The sequence below is a fragment of the Solanum verrucosum genome, unplaced genomic scaffold (assembly GCF_900185275.1).
Source record: "Solanum verrucosum unplaced genomic scaffold, falcon-dt-bn FXZP01000253.1, whole genome shotgun sequence".
NCBI lineage: Eukaryota > Viridiplantae > Streptophyta > Magnoliopsida > Solanales > Solanaceae > Solanum > Solanum verrucosum.
The window spans coordinates 53897-70740 of record NW_026019984.1 but is presented as its reverse complement, the minus strand read 5'-3'; the positions used below and the strand labels follow the sequence as shown (position 1 = coordinate 70740).

General features: G+C 32.7%; 2 protein-coding genes across 3 annotated transcripts; both read left to right on the top strand.

The window, feature by feature from the left end:
- Positions 1 to 1302: 1302 nt before the first annotated feature.
- Positions 1303 to 4587, top strand: LOC125818262 (profilin). The gene is made up of 4 exons (XM_049497809.1): positions 1303 to 1606; positions 3075 to 3212; positions 4007 to 4149; positions 4403 to 4587. Exons 1-3 carry the CDS (start codon positions 1484 to 1486, stop codon positions 4139 to 4141), a joined length of 396 nt encoding a protein of 131 aa, XP_049353766.1. The 5' UTR covers positions 1303 to 1483; the 3' UTR covers positions 4142 to 4149; positions 4403 to 4587.
- Positions 4588 to 8803: 4216 nt separating this feature from the next.
- LOC125818254 (cell division control protein 2 homolog A-like) lies at positions 8804 to 16235 on the top strand. 2 transcript variants are annotated; one of them, XM_049497801.1, is made up of 9 exons: positions 8804 to 8929; positions 9012 to 9196; positions 13156 to 13276; positions 13550 to 13723; positions 14069 to 14232; positions 14723 to 14810; positions 14927 to 14980; positions 15531 to 15658; positions 15844 to 16235. In XM_049497801.1, exons 1-8 carry the CDS (start codon positions 8921 to 8923, stop codon positions 15618 to 15620), a joined length of 885 nt encoding a protein of 294 aa, XP_049353758.1. In that variant the 5' UTR covers positions 8804 to 8920; the 3' UTR covers positions 15621 to 15658; positions 15844 to 16235. The 2 variants fall into 2 exon arrangements, with proteins under 2 accessions (XP_049353758.1, XP_049353757.1); XM_049497800.1 differs by having other exon boundaries at positions 15759 to 16235.
- Positions 16236 to 16844: the final 609 nt, after the last annotated feature.

Sequence of the window (16844 nt, the reverse complement as noted above, 5' to 3'; positions counted from 1 at the left end):
GAGATAACACTTTGATTAATTCATCGGGTATCTAATTACCTTTCATTGACACAAATATATTTATGATTTTTCTACTTTTAATTCTTATACGGAGAGCTTTCTAAATTGGAATAGCATTGAAGATTCAATTTATTAAAACGGTCAGTTGAAATACTCAAATTGTTCTCACTGATTAAAAAAAATTGAGATTATCTTTTTTCTACTATTCGTCTTGTCTTTTTTTTTTTTTTTAATTTCCCACCCGATGTCTAATATCTACATTGGAGTCTGACTAAATCTGAATTCACGCCGGAAAGTCTCACTTAAATAAGACTGACGTATCAATATGTGAGTCCCACACATGTTATACACAAATCAATGTATTTCACTATAACTAATGGTGGAAACCTTATCATTATTAATTATTTGGACCAAATCAACGTATTCCACCACAACCAAGTAATTAATAAATGAGGTAAGAATGTACATTAGTTAACCATAATGAAAAAGATAAACATGCATATAATACAAATGATTAAATTAAATTGATATGAACATAAATGCAAGTAAAATTTTTATAGTTAGAAAAGTGGGGTCATCTGATAGGAACAAATGATCTCGGAATTAATTATTTCAAAATAAATAATTTCGAGATAAGTTATTCTCGTATATATATGAGATAACTTATCTCAACACTAAGATATAAATTGTGAGATAATTTATCTTAAGAGGACATTATACTTTATATCTCACACCAAAGATGAACCTTTGGATATCAACACTCAAATCAATGAACAAAAAATACATGTAATTATTGCCTCTTTTTTTTCATTCTCTTCCCAATTAGACTTTTTATTTTATTTTATTTCTCAATCGATATTAAATGTTGGTTTAAGATTAAATTATCTAAATTCGCATTGAAAAAATTACTTTGAGAGATAAAACATTTTATTTTATCAAAAGACAATTCTATATCCACAACATGTCTCTATATAAGGCTTGAATTTAAAATTCTATTTGAGAACGGTAGAGTACTTACTACTCAAACCTTGAATATGAAAAAAAAAACTTTATTTGAAGCGTCATCCCAAGAATGAATCTTGCTGTGCGCATTCAAATTTAATCAAAGCTCTAATGCTGATATCAAATATCAATAGAAAACAAAAAAAGGAACATACTTACTATTCTCTTCAGTCTAAATGTAAAACGTTTTCTAACAAAAATAATGTATATTTAAAAAAAAAGTATTTATCATTCCATGGTGATCGTCCGAATATAATAATTATAGTGTACTTGAATTATTAGTTTATTCTGCACCAAACACTGAAAAACAGAGGAAATTTTTTGAAAAGGACCATTCCCCAATTCACATTAAAAGAAAACAGAGTCATCACAGTAGGCGGCAGCTTTAAATCAACGCAACTTCTAGAAAAACTCATCAATTTATCTCCATTTTTTCACAGATCTTGAACCAAACTTAGCAGCAGGGAAGTAGAAGAAGAAGATGTCGTGGCAAACGTATGTTGATGATCATTTGATGTGTGAGATTGAAGGTAATTATCTCACTTCTGCTGCTATCATCGGCCATGATGGTTCCGTTTGGGCTCAATCTGCTAATTTTCCTCAGGTTTTACTTCATACCCACTTCTTATTTTGGTTTAATTTTACTTGGGTTTACTTCTTTTTACTTGCTTTAGTTTGGTCAAAATTCAGAATTTTGAAGTCGATATGTATCCCTAGAGGTGGAGATAGTATTTTTAGTTTATGGGTCTTGAATCACTATCTGTTTTGCTTACTGGGTTGTTGATAAGTAACTATAAATACAGGGATTGAGCCAAAACTACTGGGTCTGCTGAATCGTAGCTTTAACTACACCTATTACTCCTTCTGTTCGAATTTAAGTGTCTTAATTTGACTGAGCACAAAGGTTAAGAAATAAAGGTAAAACTTTTGAATCTTTGTGGTCGTAAATTAGAGATGCCTAAGAGATACTCTTTTTTGGACAAACCAAAAACGGAAGTAAGACATTTAAATTGGGACGGAGGGAGTACTTCTTTTTAGATAGTTGCAAATTTAGTAGGCGTTTGGGCATGAATATTGAGTGATATTTGAAGTTGAAGTTGAAAAATGGTATTTGGAAGTTAGAGTTACGTTTGGACATGCATTTCACTTATAAAAGAAGTTTTAAGTTTAGTTAGTAGGAAAAGATTTTAAGTGAAATTTATCTTAAAAAACTAATCAAAGGACTATTCTAATGTATAACCAAACAATGTTTTGAAAATAGTTTTTTGACAAAAAGGAAAAAGGATAAATGTAAATAATTAAGAATTGTTTCGTTATGTATAGAATTCAAACAGAAGGTACTGGGTGTATTAGCATCCGCTATTACAAATCTTGAATCTTTCTATGTAATTGGTCAAAGGTTTAATTTTTTCTAAAGCAAGTTCGATTTTTTTCCTTCCATTGAGGCAATGACCTGCTCATAGAATTCCCTAGCTCTTATGGGGACCTTAGTCACTAATCCAAATAGTCAAGGTCAGTCCTTGAGAGCGTCCCCAACAGGCTGCTCAGTTGATGCAGTTTGCTGTCAGCGTGTACAGGAAGAGTACTGGTAGATGTTCCACATTGGTTCCTGCAATGACTTGGTAGAAGCTGATATCTTCATCTAATGACAGTACTAGAAGTTGATATCTCCCCGTATGACCTGTCTTTATGCAAAACTAATATTTTTGCCACAGTCAATAAATAGGAAAACTACTGATTCAGCATGAGTTGGCAATCGAATTGTTGTATACACTTGAAGAAAAAGACCTGAATATTGTTAATTCTTAAGCTTTTCATTTGTACTTGTGTTTAAATTGCATGTTAAAAATTGGATTTGTAATAATGAATTTGATAGTTTGGTGTATCTATAAGGGAGACTTTTGGTGTTAATATTTTTTTTCATGGTTCATATTAACTTAATAAATTTCTTCATTTACTAAACTACCCAATGCCATTCCTGTGGGCGAAGGCTTGTTGGAAGCGATGTAGAGTTGCACCGACAAGAAACTAACTTGGTGAGTTTGTCAATAATGGTGTTCTTTTTTTGGCAGTTTAAACCAGAAGAAATAACAGCCATAATGAATGACTTTGCCGAACCTGGAACACTTGCTCCAACTGGTTTATATCTTGGGGGAACAAAGTATATGGTGATTCAAGGGGAGGCAGGAGCTGTTATACGAGGCAAGAAGGTACGAGACCCTGGTTTCCTACTATTGCATTGAAAGTAGTCTTCTTGTGAACTAGTGAGTACCTTTAATCTAAACAAGGCATAAGTCTCAGGTTTGAACTCCGAGAATAAAAAAAAATTCTTATCCTTGTCCAAAAAAAAAATGAAAAAAAAAAGAGAACAGGAAAGTGTCATAAACTCTCACTTGAACCTTTCAAGATGCTCAACTTTTGCGGCAGTTTATGCTAATGTTCAGTTTTTATATGCAAATGTTTTTGGTACAAAAGCTCTTTTTTTTTCTTTTTATTATTGCCTCTCTCCATAAGATGATCCATTTGTTTCAACTTAGATCTGTGAAGACCAATTCGAATAAATATTGTTGAATTGTGTGGCCATCTTATTAAGCAGCTAGAGAGCAAACTTTTATTTACATAATTATGTCTCAGCACACCCCTCATGTGTGAGTCTGATCCTTTTCATAGCTCAAACAGGTGGAAAGTCTTCTCGTTCATGAGTGACAGCATTTGAACTCACTACCTCTGCCGGTGTGGATACCATGTTGGAATTGTGTGACCATCTAATATAAAGTGAATTGTTAGATAACACACTTTTGTTTTCTTAATTATTTCTGAACAAAGACCATTGAAGTGTGGATCTTCTCTGCTGACATTTTCCCTGCTGTAATCCATTAAAGTAGATTACACAATGCTTACACGAGATACTGGAAACTAGCTCAGATTATGTGATGAAGCCCCCTCATGGCAACACTTGACCTTCTATAATTTGTCATCCTAACTAGGTCCTGCGTATTTTCAGGGTGCTGGTGGTATCACCATTAAGAAGACTAACCAGGCTTTGATCATTGGAATATATGACGAGCCGATGACTCCTGGCCAGTGTAATATGATTGTTGAAAGGCTGGGTGACTATCTCATTGAACAGGGTCTCTAGTCATGTTGGTAAGTTGATCTCTTAACCTCCTTTTCACCCTTGGTATCCTTTGTGAAGCATTAACCCAAGTAGTGGTCCATCCAATCGCTTAAACTAAAAATAATCGGTGGATGTATAATATGAATCTAGCCATGTATTATCTATGTATACCATCTCAGCAAAGTAAATAGTGAATCCGAGCAGCTATTCTCTCTTTATACGTTAGCTTTATTTCTTTGGGGTTTTTTACCAAGCTTATACTAAGTTAATTTTTTTTTGCAGTGTATTAATATCCTACATAATTGAGGCCATGAAGAAGTGTGTTGTGCTCTGTAAGGGGGAGAATTGCAATCTCTTGTGTGTATCAACTATGTTGTCATTGTAACATTTTTCTTTGTGTTTCCTTGTGAGCTTGTCATTGACCTATTGGTTGGTTATATATAATGGAATGTGCTTATATTTGGATATTTGAGCTTTGGTTAAGATGGATATCTTTTAGTTTTGGCTTAAAATAGATCAACATTTTTGGTATGTGTAATCTAACATGGATACACAGTATAACCTACGAGCTCAACCAAATCCAGTAGTTTTGGGTTTGTATTGGTTTGTAAGTGTTAAGAATCTACTAAATGTATACAAATATGAATATACAAACGTCAATGGATTCAATGATATTTTGAATTCATAAAGTTCAAATCTTAAATACTCTTGCTCCTTTTCTTAAATGGGCAAAAAATGGAAGCTTTTGGCAAAATAAAAACTTACCTCTAGTGGAATTGTAGCATACAAAACTTCCAAAGTTTGAATGAAATCACATGATGTGTTAATTTGAATTAATATAGTAAAGTAATTTAATATAAAGTGAGAATGTACATTAATTAATCATATGATTAAGTGATAGTTTTATATTCAAATACAATCATATATTTATTGATTCAATGTATAGATTCATGCAAATAAATTTTTACTATCAACTTTTGCTAAGAAAATGATCAAAATGGTCCTTAATGTATATGTGTTGCTTTATTTTGGTCCTTAATGTATCATGATTGAAATGGTCCTTAATTTGTTACATAAAGTGTTCACTTTAGTCTTTTACCCTAAATCTAACCAAAATTACAAAAGGTGTTATTAAACCGGTTGCTAACAAAATATAATAATGTTATTTTCTTTGCAAGCTCCAAAAAAGAGCTCCATGATTATCATCATTTTTTCTAACAAAAAATAAATTATTTTCTCTCTTAAAATATTATTTTATCTCTCGATTTCTAAATATTGTTCTCAATTCTCATTTATGCATATTAAAATTCATGTTTATATATGATGTAGCTTTGTGGAAAATCACTTAGCTAAGCTTTGGGTGTCTTATCTTATTGGAGATTTTATGGTATTTTCTGTTTACTAATTCGACCGTAAAATTTTGATTTTTTTAATATGTTTTTTATGATAAAAAATTGTTCCGTCATTTTGATTCACTGAAGTAAGCAATTTTTACATTATCATTAACAATTAAGGAAGCTTTCGCATTAAATTCCGTCAAGTTGTTGTTTTAGGCTCATTTAGATCTTAATTTAAGCTTGAACAAACTATCGACAATAACACCAGAAGGAGTATAATTTAACAGCTAAAAACTGCTTTGGAGTTAAAATAATATTTATGAAAAGAGAAAATAATTAATTTTGTTAGAGAAAGTAGAGAAAATGGTGATGTCTATGGAGCTATTTCTTTAGAGCTAACAAAGAAGATAACAATGGTATAGTTTGTTAGCTACATGTGGGACCCACCGTTAAAAATAACACTTTCTTTTGATATCTTTGTTAGATTTAGGGTGAAAGACTAAAATAAACATTTTTTTGTAATACATTAAGGACGATTTCAATTTGTGTGATATATTAAGGACCAAAATAAAGCAACACATGTACATTAAGGACCATTTTGATAATTTTCTCAATTTTTGCTCGTGATAAAATTCGCAACAACAATAAGTTCATGACATTTTAGTTTTTGGGAAATCACATTAATCATAGCTAGAGATACAAAACAAACAAACAAACAGGGTAGTAGAATAATAATTTGCTGGACATAAATGAATACATAATATATGGGATGTTAAATAAATATACACTATTATTGTTTGATATTCACTTTGAAACTCAACTAATTCAGATTCACATTATGAAGTCACCCATGAGAAAATGTTTCATAGTAGTCTCATTAGACCGTACATCTCTTTTGGTATATTCAGTCTCCAGATAATATAAGGGCTTAAACTGAAATATTATAGGATATACAAAAATGGTTATTTAATTATTAGCACCTCATAAAAAAATTTCCCTTAGAGTGGCTATTAATATGAAAAAGAAAAACTATGTTATAGCTATTTCTGTATTCATAGAGTTGAATATAGTAAAATAAGAAATTGAAAGATTTCGTTTAAATTACCCGTTAGGCAATTTTCTAAAAAGCTAATAATAAGTTCTTGTCTCTATCGCAATAATACTCATGTTTACTATCAAAGACTATTTTATCCTCAATACTCGAACATAAAACAATGGTGAACTCCACCATAATCCTTCAAAATGAAGCAAATATTGATTATAGGCTTGTGAATCTAAATTGATTATAAATAATTAATAAACAAAACCATCATAAAGGAAAACCATTTTAAAAATAATTTGATTAATAAAACTTTTTTTTTTGATAAATAAAACTAAAAAGTAGAAAAAAAGTCAAATTAGTTTCAATTAATTGATCTTTTTGCCCCCTATATATATATATATATGAAAGACCGAGAAAGAGTAAAGCAGCGACTCCAGTCCAAAACGGTTCTACGGCGGCATTTACTCTCTTTCTCCCGCCACAATCGCCGCTACATCTCATTCCGATCCTCCGCGTAACGACGGCAAGTTCTTCATCTGCGCCGTACTAAGGTGAATGTGCAACAGTTTTCTGATCGATTCGTTTTCTCCACTCACATTTGCCGCTTTTCTCCTGAATTCTATTCGCTTTATCATATTATTACACACTTGAAGCTGTACATTTCTTCTATCTGTATGTGTAATTGTTTCTGTTTTCGCTGTAGATTACTAGAACTAGATGTGTTATTTATGCTTTAATTTGTATTTTTCGCTCTAGTTTACTAGATTTGGATGTTGTTTTGATGAGTAGTGTAGCACTCAATTTGTTCTGAAGTTCATAATAGGCACTCATATAGCTATTGATATTTTTTTTCTTTGAATTTTCGGTGTATATTAGTACTATAAATGTAGCTGTACATTATGTTTTTTGTTTCTATTTTCGCTGTAGATTACTAGATTTGAGGCTGTGATTGATCTTCTCTGTTACTCGTTTTAGTGATGGAATAATGTAGTACTCAATTTTCATAATATGCACTCATAAAGCTATTGATATTTTTTTCTTTGAATTTTCGGTGTATATTAGTACTATATATGTTGCTGTACATTGTGTTTTTTGTTTTTATTTTCGCTGTAGATTACTAGATTTGAGGCTGTGATTGATCTTCTTTGTTACTTGTTTTGGTGATGGAGTAATGTAGCACTCAGTTTCTTCTGAAGTTCATAATACACATTCATATAGCTATTGTTATTTTCTTCTTCACAATTTTCGGTGTATATTACTTCTATATATGTAGCTGTATAGTATGTTTTTTGTTTTTATTTTCGCTGTCGATTACTAGATTTGAGGCTGTGAATGATCTTCTCTGTTACTCATTTTAGTGATGGAATAATGTAGCACTCAATTTCTTTTGAAGTTCATAATATGCACTCATATAGCTGTTGATATTTTTTTTCTTTGAATTTTCAGTGTATATTATGACTATTTATGTAGCTGTACATTATGTTTTTGTTTTTATTTTTGCTGTAGATTACTAGATTTGAGGCTGTGATTGATCTTCTCTGGTACTCGTTTTGGTCATGGAATAATGTAGCACTGAATTTTTTCTGAAGTTCATGACACACATATGGTTATTGATATTTTTTGTTCATCTTTTCCCTGTATAATATTAGATATGTAGCTGTAAATATCTTTTGTGTGTGTGCGTGTGTGTAATTATTTATCTTTTTGTTTCTGTTCTTTGGTGTAGATTACTAGATTTGGATGTGGTTGGTCTTCTCTATTCCTTGTTTTGGTGATGGAATAGTGTAGCATTCCATTTCTTCTGAACTTCCTGATATGCATACACATAGTTATTGATACTTTTTCCTCACCTGTTCGCTATATATTTCTAGAGATGTAGCTTTGATTGGTTTGTAAGCTCAGTGTTGTGGTGATGGAATAATGCAGCGCTTCATTTCTTCTGAAGTATGTCTATGGTTGTATTCATTTGCTGAAGTTTAGGTCAAGATTTGTTGCCTTTTAATGCTAATTTTTGAACGCTTTGAGTATTTTCTGGATTTGTTGTTTATGTTGATTCCTTTGTTACTGAATTTTGGTGTTGTTAGAGCTGATAGCATGTTGGTTAATCGGAGATCTCTGCTTTGATTTCTTATGTGTATTACTGTGGTTTTGGTTTTGTAAACTTAGTGATGTGAGCTTTGAAAAGAATAGCTTAGGTCCAAAGTCCATTTCACATGGACCTTGGGCCATTTACCTTGCTCACGCTTACATTGACATGAAAATATGGCTATGTTTCTAGTCAGTAGAGTGTACACTATCTTTTGGATAATTTTTTCTTGTTAAGCTGGACAATAGTATTTTATTTATTACCTCTTTTATGACTGAGTTTCTTATCTATTTATCTTGCTTCTCTTTTCAGGGAGTTCGTCTATATTGACCTAGATGGACCAGGTAACAGAGTAGTCCTCTGTATCTTTGTCACTCCTTATGTACTCTATGCTTCTTTGGATTGTAACATTTGGGGTACTTGCAGTATGAAAAAATTGGGAAGATTGGGGAAGGAACATATGGTGTAGTGTACAAGGCCCTTGTTCGTGCAACTAAGGAAATCGTTGCTCTAAAAAAAATACGGCTGGAGCAAGAAGATGAGGGAGTGCCTAGCACAGCTATAAGAGAAATTTCTCTTTTAAAAGAGATGCAGCACGGAAACATTGTGAGGTAAAATATGGTCTTTATTGTTTATTTATAACCGATATGAACTATATGATTGTGATTGCAAGCAAAGCGTAACTTAAGCTGTATTTTTCTTTCCTGTGATTATAATATCAATGTGATGCAACTTGCAAGTTATAACGGAAACCTAATGCACGTGTCTACTTGCCCTCCATATCAGTTAATTCACGTTTGCTGTTTTAGAGTAGTAATGTTATTTGAACTACACTGGGTATTTATCCAGTTTTTACCCCCTTCCTTCACTTTGTTAGTATTTTTCTGTTTTGAACTTCGATCTTCTAGAAATACTTCTATCAGTCTTTTTAGGGTAATCTTTGCCTTTACAGAGAAGGTGAGCAGCATGATCTAGTCTTAGATTATCACTTGAATCATGTGTTGGAGATCTTAATGGAATGTACAGGGTTCTTACTTAGAAAACTTTGATTGTCTGTTTATGTGATTATTAGTGTATGTGGGTTACAAAACTGCTATTTTCTTATGTTTTAATTTTATTGTTTTCTTACAGCAGATAGTGAGGAAGGGAAAAGCATATAGTTTCACTTAGATTTTTGACAAGCAAAAGCTTATTTAACATTATCGTTTGTATTTAGAAGTTAAGCATCAATGCAACACGACATTGTGCCGTTCAACGAACTTGGATTGTCTAGTGACAATTAATTTCAGCCAAGGCAGTTATAGAGGAGCCTATTAGTCATTTTCTATATGCTGATCATTTAGTGGAATATATAAGTTCCGCTTAAAAAGTTCTTGATTTTACCGGTAATTGTGACAAGAAGAATACAGAGAAGAGGATGGCGACGAAGGTCGTACAGTACTATGCCTTTTTTTTTTGTATTTCTTTATAAGAAATCCCCGATGATCATGATAACTATAGAAGGGTTATAAACTCATTATTTATAGCCACAAAACCACTTGCTCCTTGCTCCTTGCTTGTTTTGGAACCATCTATGTCAATAACAAAATTGTTGTGGGAAAGAAATATTTATAAGACATAAAAAGTTATCCAGAAATATGCATGAAAAGTCACATGTTTGAAAAAAAACAGACATGCCGATATATCATTTAAAGTTAGGATGCATGCATAAAAATATTGCAAAGAAATTAATTTTCTTTGACAGTTCTTAAAATTTAAAAGAAAGCATCTTTACAGTTTCAAGAAATTAAAGAACCTGATGTATAATGATCACGTTGGTTTTGAATTAAATTCTAGCAGATGTTAGTACTTACGTTGATACATATAGGAAGCTCAAAAGGTGATATACAAGTTCTAAAAAAGCTTTCGTAGAGACTTTATAACTCATTAATAAATTATTCACGTTGATACAGTCTTTCTTTAATACAATAATTGTATTTACTTTTTATTTAATTAATTAGATATTTTTAACATTTTGATTTAGTGTAGGGGTAAAATGGTAATCAAGTTTTCACTTTGGAGCTTTCCACTTGTAGTATTACTAGAATCTGGGTGTGTACTCCATAACAATGAGTATGAACTAGTAAAAAGTCACATAATTTTTAAAAAAAATTGTATTTGAGTTACAATTAGTGATCAATCTATCAAGTTGAATGACTTTTGACATAGTTATAACACGCTTGGTGTGAATGGCAGAAAGGTTAGTATTTTCAAAGATAACCACCAAGTAGATCTTAACAACCTTTTAAAGAGTCAACATTGCTATAGATGATCAGATATTCATATATTTGGACTTACATTCGGTTATTGCTACGAGTCACCTCTGTAAAGAACTTCTTCTTCTTCTCTCTTGTTTATTATTGTGAATGCATGGTGCTCTAAATTCACAAGAAGAAAAAGAACATAAGCTAAGAAAATAAAGTGCTAATTAGTCTATCAGAAATTACACATGCTTCTCTTTCGTCTTCTTCTTCAAGGGACCAAAAGCCTCTTTTGTGATCCATCTTGATGACGAATTCCACGATAACAAGAAATCGATAAGAAAAAAATGGATCTCTTTCAACTTATTACTGGCCGTTGTAAGAATGGTGCCCCACCATTAATTTCTCTTTTATGTTTTACCATCTCTTGTTTATAGAGAATTATTTATAGATTGTTAGAGAGATAATTTTCTGGGCAGTTGAAACTTTTCATCACCCACATTTACAATAGTTCTTCATTTAACGTTGTTCTCTTAAAAATCATTTGTTGAAATTAAATGAATAGTTACAGGATACATATTCAAGAAGATAAAATGTTGATATTAATTAGTAGAAGATGAAAATCTCCTTCTCATTAAGTAGAATGCAATTAAGTAATTCAAATTTATAACTAAGGAAACTTAATTATGATGTCATAACTAAAGAATTAAAGTGCAATTGTTGGTATTTAAATTTTGCCATTATATAATTAAATACCAAGGAAGATAGAAATATTCTAAGACAATTTTTACATGCTTTGTCTTGATAATGCAAATTGAAACAAAGCTATAGTAATAAACACTCAACCTTTGATCATAAAAGAAGAGTTAAAAATCCTGTAAGTCAAGCTCAACCTTTGACCATAAAAAAAAGAGTTAAAAAATCCCGAAAGACAATTTAACAAAAGTGACATTGATTCAACTATATAAATGGAGGGGTCTCATCATAGTTCCGATCTTTGCGAATAAGTAAAAAACAAATAGTTCAAAATTCTAGTAATTGAAGTGTTATCTATCCCTATAATCACATCAATAGACCTTATAATTTTCACACAAATCCTCTTGTCTTGAAATTTTCTTCAAAGTTGAAAGGTCAAGTATTACAATAATTAAGGAAAAAGGGACAAATATACCCCCGAACTATCATAAATGGTATGCAGATACCCTCCGTCTTTTTTTTGGGACATTGATGCCCTTGTCGTTCAAAAACTAGAGCATATATACCCTTTATACTAACGGATATACACGTGTCATAATCTTATCCACCGACCGACATTTATTAAATATCGGATCGACAGATAAGATTGCGCCACGTGTCCCTATTTAGTCTTTCGTTAAAGTAAAGGGCATATATGCTCTAGTTTTTGGACGGCAGGGGCACCAATGTCCCAAAAGTATAACAGAGGGTATCAGCATACCATTTACGATAGTTCGGGAGTATATTTGTCCTTTTTCCCATAAATTAAAGACAAAAAGATTAAATATGAACATTAATTTTGGAAGATGAAACATGTACATGTATCTATCTAAAGGGGTAATTATTTTTTTAAATTTTTTCTATTAATTACTCACATGTAAGATTTGGGTCTTTTAATTGACTTAGGATATTTTAGAGGGAATCGGGTGGGTATGGGTTTATGGGGCGGGTTGTTAGTTTATGGGTTAAAAACAATGGTCAAACGGGTAGTTGATTAGGATTAAGACACGTGGACAAGATGAGGGGACCATTAGTGAGAGGGGCATGTGTGTACCGATAATTGGACGGCAGGGACTGAGATGGACCCAAAGTATAACGGAGGGCATAGACGTACCATTTATCAAAGTTCGGAGGTAAATTCGTCCTTTTTCCCTAAATTTTTTAATAACATTTGGATTTAGTATAAGGGTAAAATGGTAATCCAACTTTGCACTTTAGAGCTTCCCACTTTTGATATATATATATACATATATATGAGATATGTGTGAGTGAGCCGGGGTGTAATGTTGTAGGTATGAACTTCTGTCCACCTTGGGAATTTCAATTTTGTGTAATTACGACTCTAAATGGAAGGGGGACCAAAAGGGGGGGGGGGATACTATGAATGCTGTGGATGATTGTGTTGTGTTCATTTCTGGAGCATCATTCTTGCCATTTCTGATTGAATTAGGAGTTAGAAACTAAAGAAGAGATGCAAGCATGTATATAACAGTAATTTGGGTTGCAGTACTAAGTTTTTCTTTTTAATGTTGGAAAAGCTATTTTGAAGTTAACTTCTCTAATAGCGAAAAAAAGTTCCTATTATTTGGAAACAGGTTGCTGGATGTGGTTCACAGTGAGAAGCGATTATATCTAGTCTTTGAATATCTTGACTTGGATTTGAAGAAGCACATGGATTCATGTCCTGAATTTTCTAAGGATACCGGTGTTGTAAAAGTGAGTAAGATTAAGATCTATATTCCATTGGAGGTTGCAATTATTGTTATATTTAGCTGCCTCATCTGTTGCATTACTTCTTTATGAAGTTTGCCATGCCTCTGTTTAGCAGTCTTAGTTGAAGAGGAAGGCGATGCACCCTTACACAGTAGTTAAAATATATGATTATCAGAGAATGTAATGTGAGAAAGTATCACCACCTAATAGTAAAAAGTTGTCGGGTTGAGAGGTTTCTTGTTCTTGGTTAATGAAGAAATATCTTCAATTTTGCAGTCGTTTGTGTATCAAATGCTCCGTGGTATTGCTTATTGTCATTCTCGTAGAGTTCTCCACCGAGATCTAAAGCCTCAGAATTTGCTGATAGATCCACGCACCAATGTGTTAAAGCTTGCAGATTTTGGATTGGGTAGAGCATTTGGTATTCCTGTTAGAACTTTTACTCATGAGGTATGTACATGGTTTCAGCTCTATGAAACAAAATTACCAAACCAGCCTGTATTACCATTGTCTCATGTTGTTCCATTTCAAACTCGACCAGAAAGTAGTTACTATGAGCAGAAACTGTTGTCACTTCTGATGCCTCTCTTTAATATCTGGCATCCTGTCTAAATGAACAACCTTTTTCCTGCTTAAGTTTTTTTGTTTGACTGAAAAATAAAATGATTGGATTATCATGTCCGAGTCTCATTGATTTTAAAAACAGATACTCTGTTCATTTATGTTTTCTAGCATATCGTCAACCCTTTTGAGCTTGTTTCTTTTGACTTCCAACAGTAGACTTCATTGTTTCAGGTAGTGACATTATGGTACAGGGCACCAGAAATACTGCTTGGATCAAGGCACTACTCTACTCCGGTTGATGTGTGGTCAGCTGGTTGCATATTTGCCGAGATGGTTAACCAGCAACCCCTTTTTCCTGGTGACTCAGAGATTGATGAACTTTTCAACATTTTCAGGTGTTAACATGCATTGCCAGTCCTTTAGTGAATGCTTTGTTACTTCAAAAAGTGAACATACTCACTATTTATTTTTACTTTTTGTAGGAAGTAATTTTATTATCTCCTTATGCCCTGTCCTCCTTGTCGATCATTCCAATTCCATTTGAAAGAAAGCCATTTTTATTGAATGGTTGTTCATGGATGGGTTGAGTGGCCGATGTTATGACACAGACCAAAATTAGAATAAAAAAAGAGGTTTCGGAGCGATTGGATAACTGAAATAGAAGAGCATAAACGTTAAAGGCTTGTCAGTTCTGAATTCTTCATGCTGAAAGACATACTAGTCAATCAATTACTAATATTTATAATCAACTCTCTCTCTATGGGGTGGTTAGGTTGTGAGAAGGTTTAAAGATTGAGTTTGTAGTACAGTTTATGACTCTTTGCCTCTCTGTTATTAAATCTTTTCCTTATTCATGTCATGATTCCCTACTATTTCTGTATGAAGAGTGGTGGGTACTCCAAATGAGGATACATGGCCTGGAGTGACTTCTTTGCCTGATTATAAATCTACATTTCCAAAATGGCCTCCTAAGGTAATCTAGAGTTTAATTATTTCTCTCCTTTTTTTCACCTTTGGGACAAGTCTGATTCTACTGCCAATATTATCGCATTTCTAAAGAATGCTGAATTCAAGTCCTTCACATTGCAGGATCTGGCAACTGTAGTCCCGAATCTTGATACAGCAGGATTTGATCTCCTTGGTGTAAGTTTGCTTTTCTAAATGATATATACATCTTGTGAGTAATAAAGTTTTCTTGTATTCTGAATGAAACTCCAACCTTTTTGCCTGGTTTTCTCTGAGAAAATCTGGTGAAATAGTTATAGGTACTCACAGCTAGAATAATTATAACTATTCTGAATGACGTTTGTGACATTGGTAGGGAAAAGAGATTTGAGTAAATAAATGTTCTCAAGGGAAAGGGAAGTTCCAAATTGCAGTGCTCATTCCTTTATCAAAAATTAAAATAAAAATTGCAGTGCTCATTCATATTCTTGTTTCAGTCACTTTAGCCTAGGTCTTTTTGTTCCCTTCTTCTCTTTGTATTTATTATATTTGGATATCACCTATTGGGGGCTAGGACTGTTTGGTTGCAGTTGCTTATATGCAAATCATTGTGTTTTCTGTTTAGCAGATTATATGAAAGATTTAGTGCCTTTCTGCTTAATATGTGCACAACAAATAGGTGTTTAATACAATTATAAGCATAGGGGTTTCAATCTTGTCTTAAAATCCATGGCCTCATTACTTTCAGAAAATGCTCTGCTTGGACCCCAGCAAGAGAATCACTGCCAGGAGTGCCCTTGAACATGAGTATTTCAAGGATATTGGCCGTGTTCCATGACTCTTTGCATCTTCATCAACAATGTGAACACAAATTTGGTATTTTAACTACTGGGTGATCTTAACACAGCGTTCATAGATATCTCTTGTTCCAGCTTCTCCATCACAATATGTGTTAATAGTTTTGTTTCTATCTTAGGTTCATTAGAATTCATACTTCTGCAAGGACTTACTGAATTACTGGTCATGATTGGATTGCTGTGCGTTTCAAATTTTTTGCGTAGCTTGATACTGGAATTGAAGAACGAGATGATGATTCGCATGGTCAGTTATACATGATTACTATTCCTGGAGGAATGCAGGCTACAGTTCAGGTTTACCAAGTTATGTTTTGATACTGTATGAAATTTTTTTCTTGGTCTGACAATAGAGAGACTGACCTCTCAATATTCAGGACTCTCCAAGAACTTCTGCTATTTTGATAGGAAAATCATGGAAGGCAAAACTAGTTGATCAGAGCAATTAGCTCGTGCTATTTTGTTCCCCATGAATTGTAATTAGATGATTGTGTGTCTTATCTCTTCATCTCTATTTTTCCTTTAGTTTATAAACTTGGAAGTTGGAACTAAAACTAAACATAAGAATTAGTGTATTTTCTGCCGAGAGTCTGTCAGAACCGCCTCTGTTAACCCTGAAAAGGTAGGGTTAAAATCTGCGTACATCTTACCCTTCCCAGATCCCACTTGTGCAACTATAGTAGTATGGTATTGTTGTAAATATGAAAATTGAAATTGATTTAAATTGCCATTTTCATAGGTTTAACTAAGAGAAACATGTTTACACCAACTCAATTGATGCAAACATGTGTTTTTCATACAAACAATTATCACTTGACCTTGGTTAAGTGACATTTATTCTTTAGTTTTCAACTGCTAAGGTTTAATTGTTTGATTTGATGTAAACACTGAATGTGGATGGACAAGTATTTACGACACTGTCATGGAGGCCTTTGGGTGTCAATTTTAATTTATTTTTCTGGAAATAGAAGACAAAAAGAGCTGTTCTATTGGAAACATGAACTTTGCATTAATAAGCTTTGACAGGTTTTATACAACAGAATGGCAAATACATTTTTTCAATGCCATATAGTTGTTATTATTTCAAGATAAGAATATTGTATATATGCTGCAATATCCAATTATCCTTTATTGGATATATGTATCAGCTACTTGAAGGAAGGTCATGATGATGGGCTTGTTCGCATCGAATCTGATGCTTGCTTTCA

Coding starts and splice junctions, on each gene's coding strand:
- LOC125818262 (XM_049497809.1), top strand. CDS start 1,484: ATGTCGTGGCAAACGTATGTTGATGATCATTTGATGTGTGAGATTGAA. Junction 1,607..3,074: donor AATCTGCTAATTTTCCTCAG/GTTTTACTTCAT, acceptor TTTTTTTGGCAG/TTTAAACCAGAAGAAATAAC. Junction 3,213..4,006: donor CTGTTATACGAGGCAAGAAG/GTACGAGACCCT, acceptor GCGTATTTTCAG/GGTGCTGGTGGTATCACCAT.
- LOC125818254 (XM_049497801.1), top strand. Junction 14,233..14,722: donor GAACTTTTCAACATTTTCAG/GTGTTAACATGC, acceptor TTCTGTATGAAG/AGTGGTGGGTACTCCAAATG. Junction 14,981..15,530: donor CAGGATTTGATCTCCTTGGT/GTAAGTTTGCTT, acceptor CATTACTTTCAG/AAAATGCTCTGCTTGGACCC.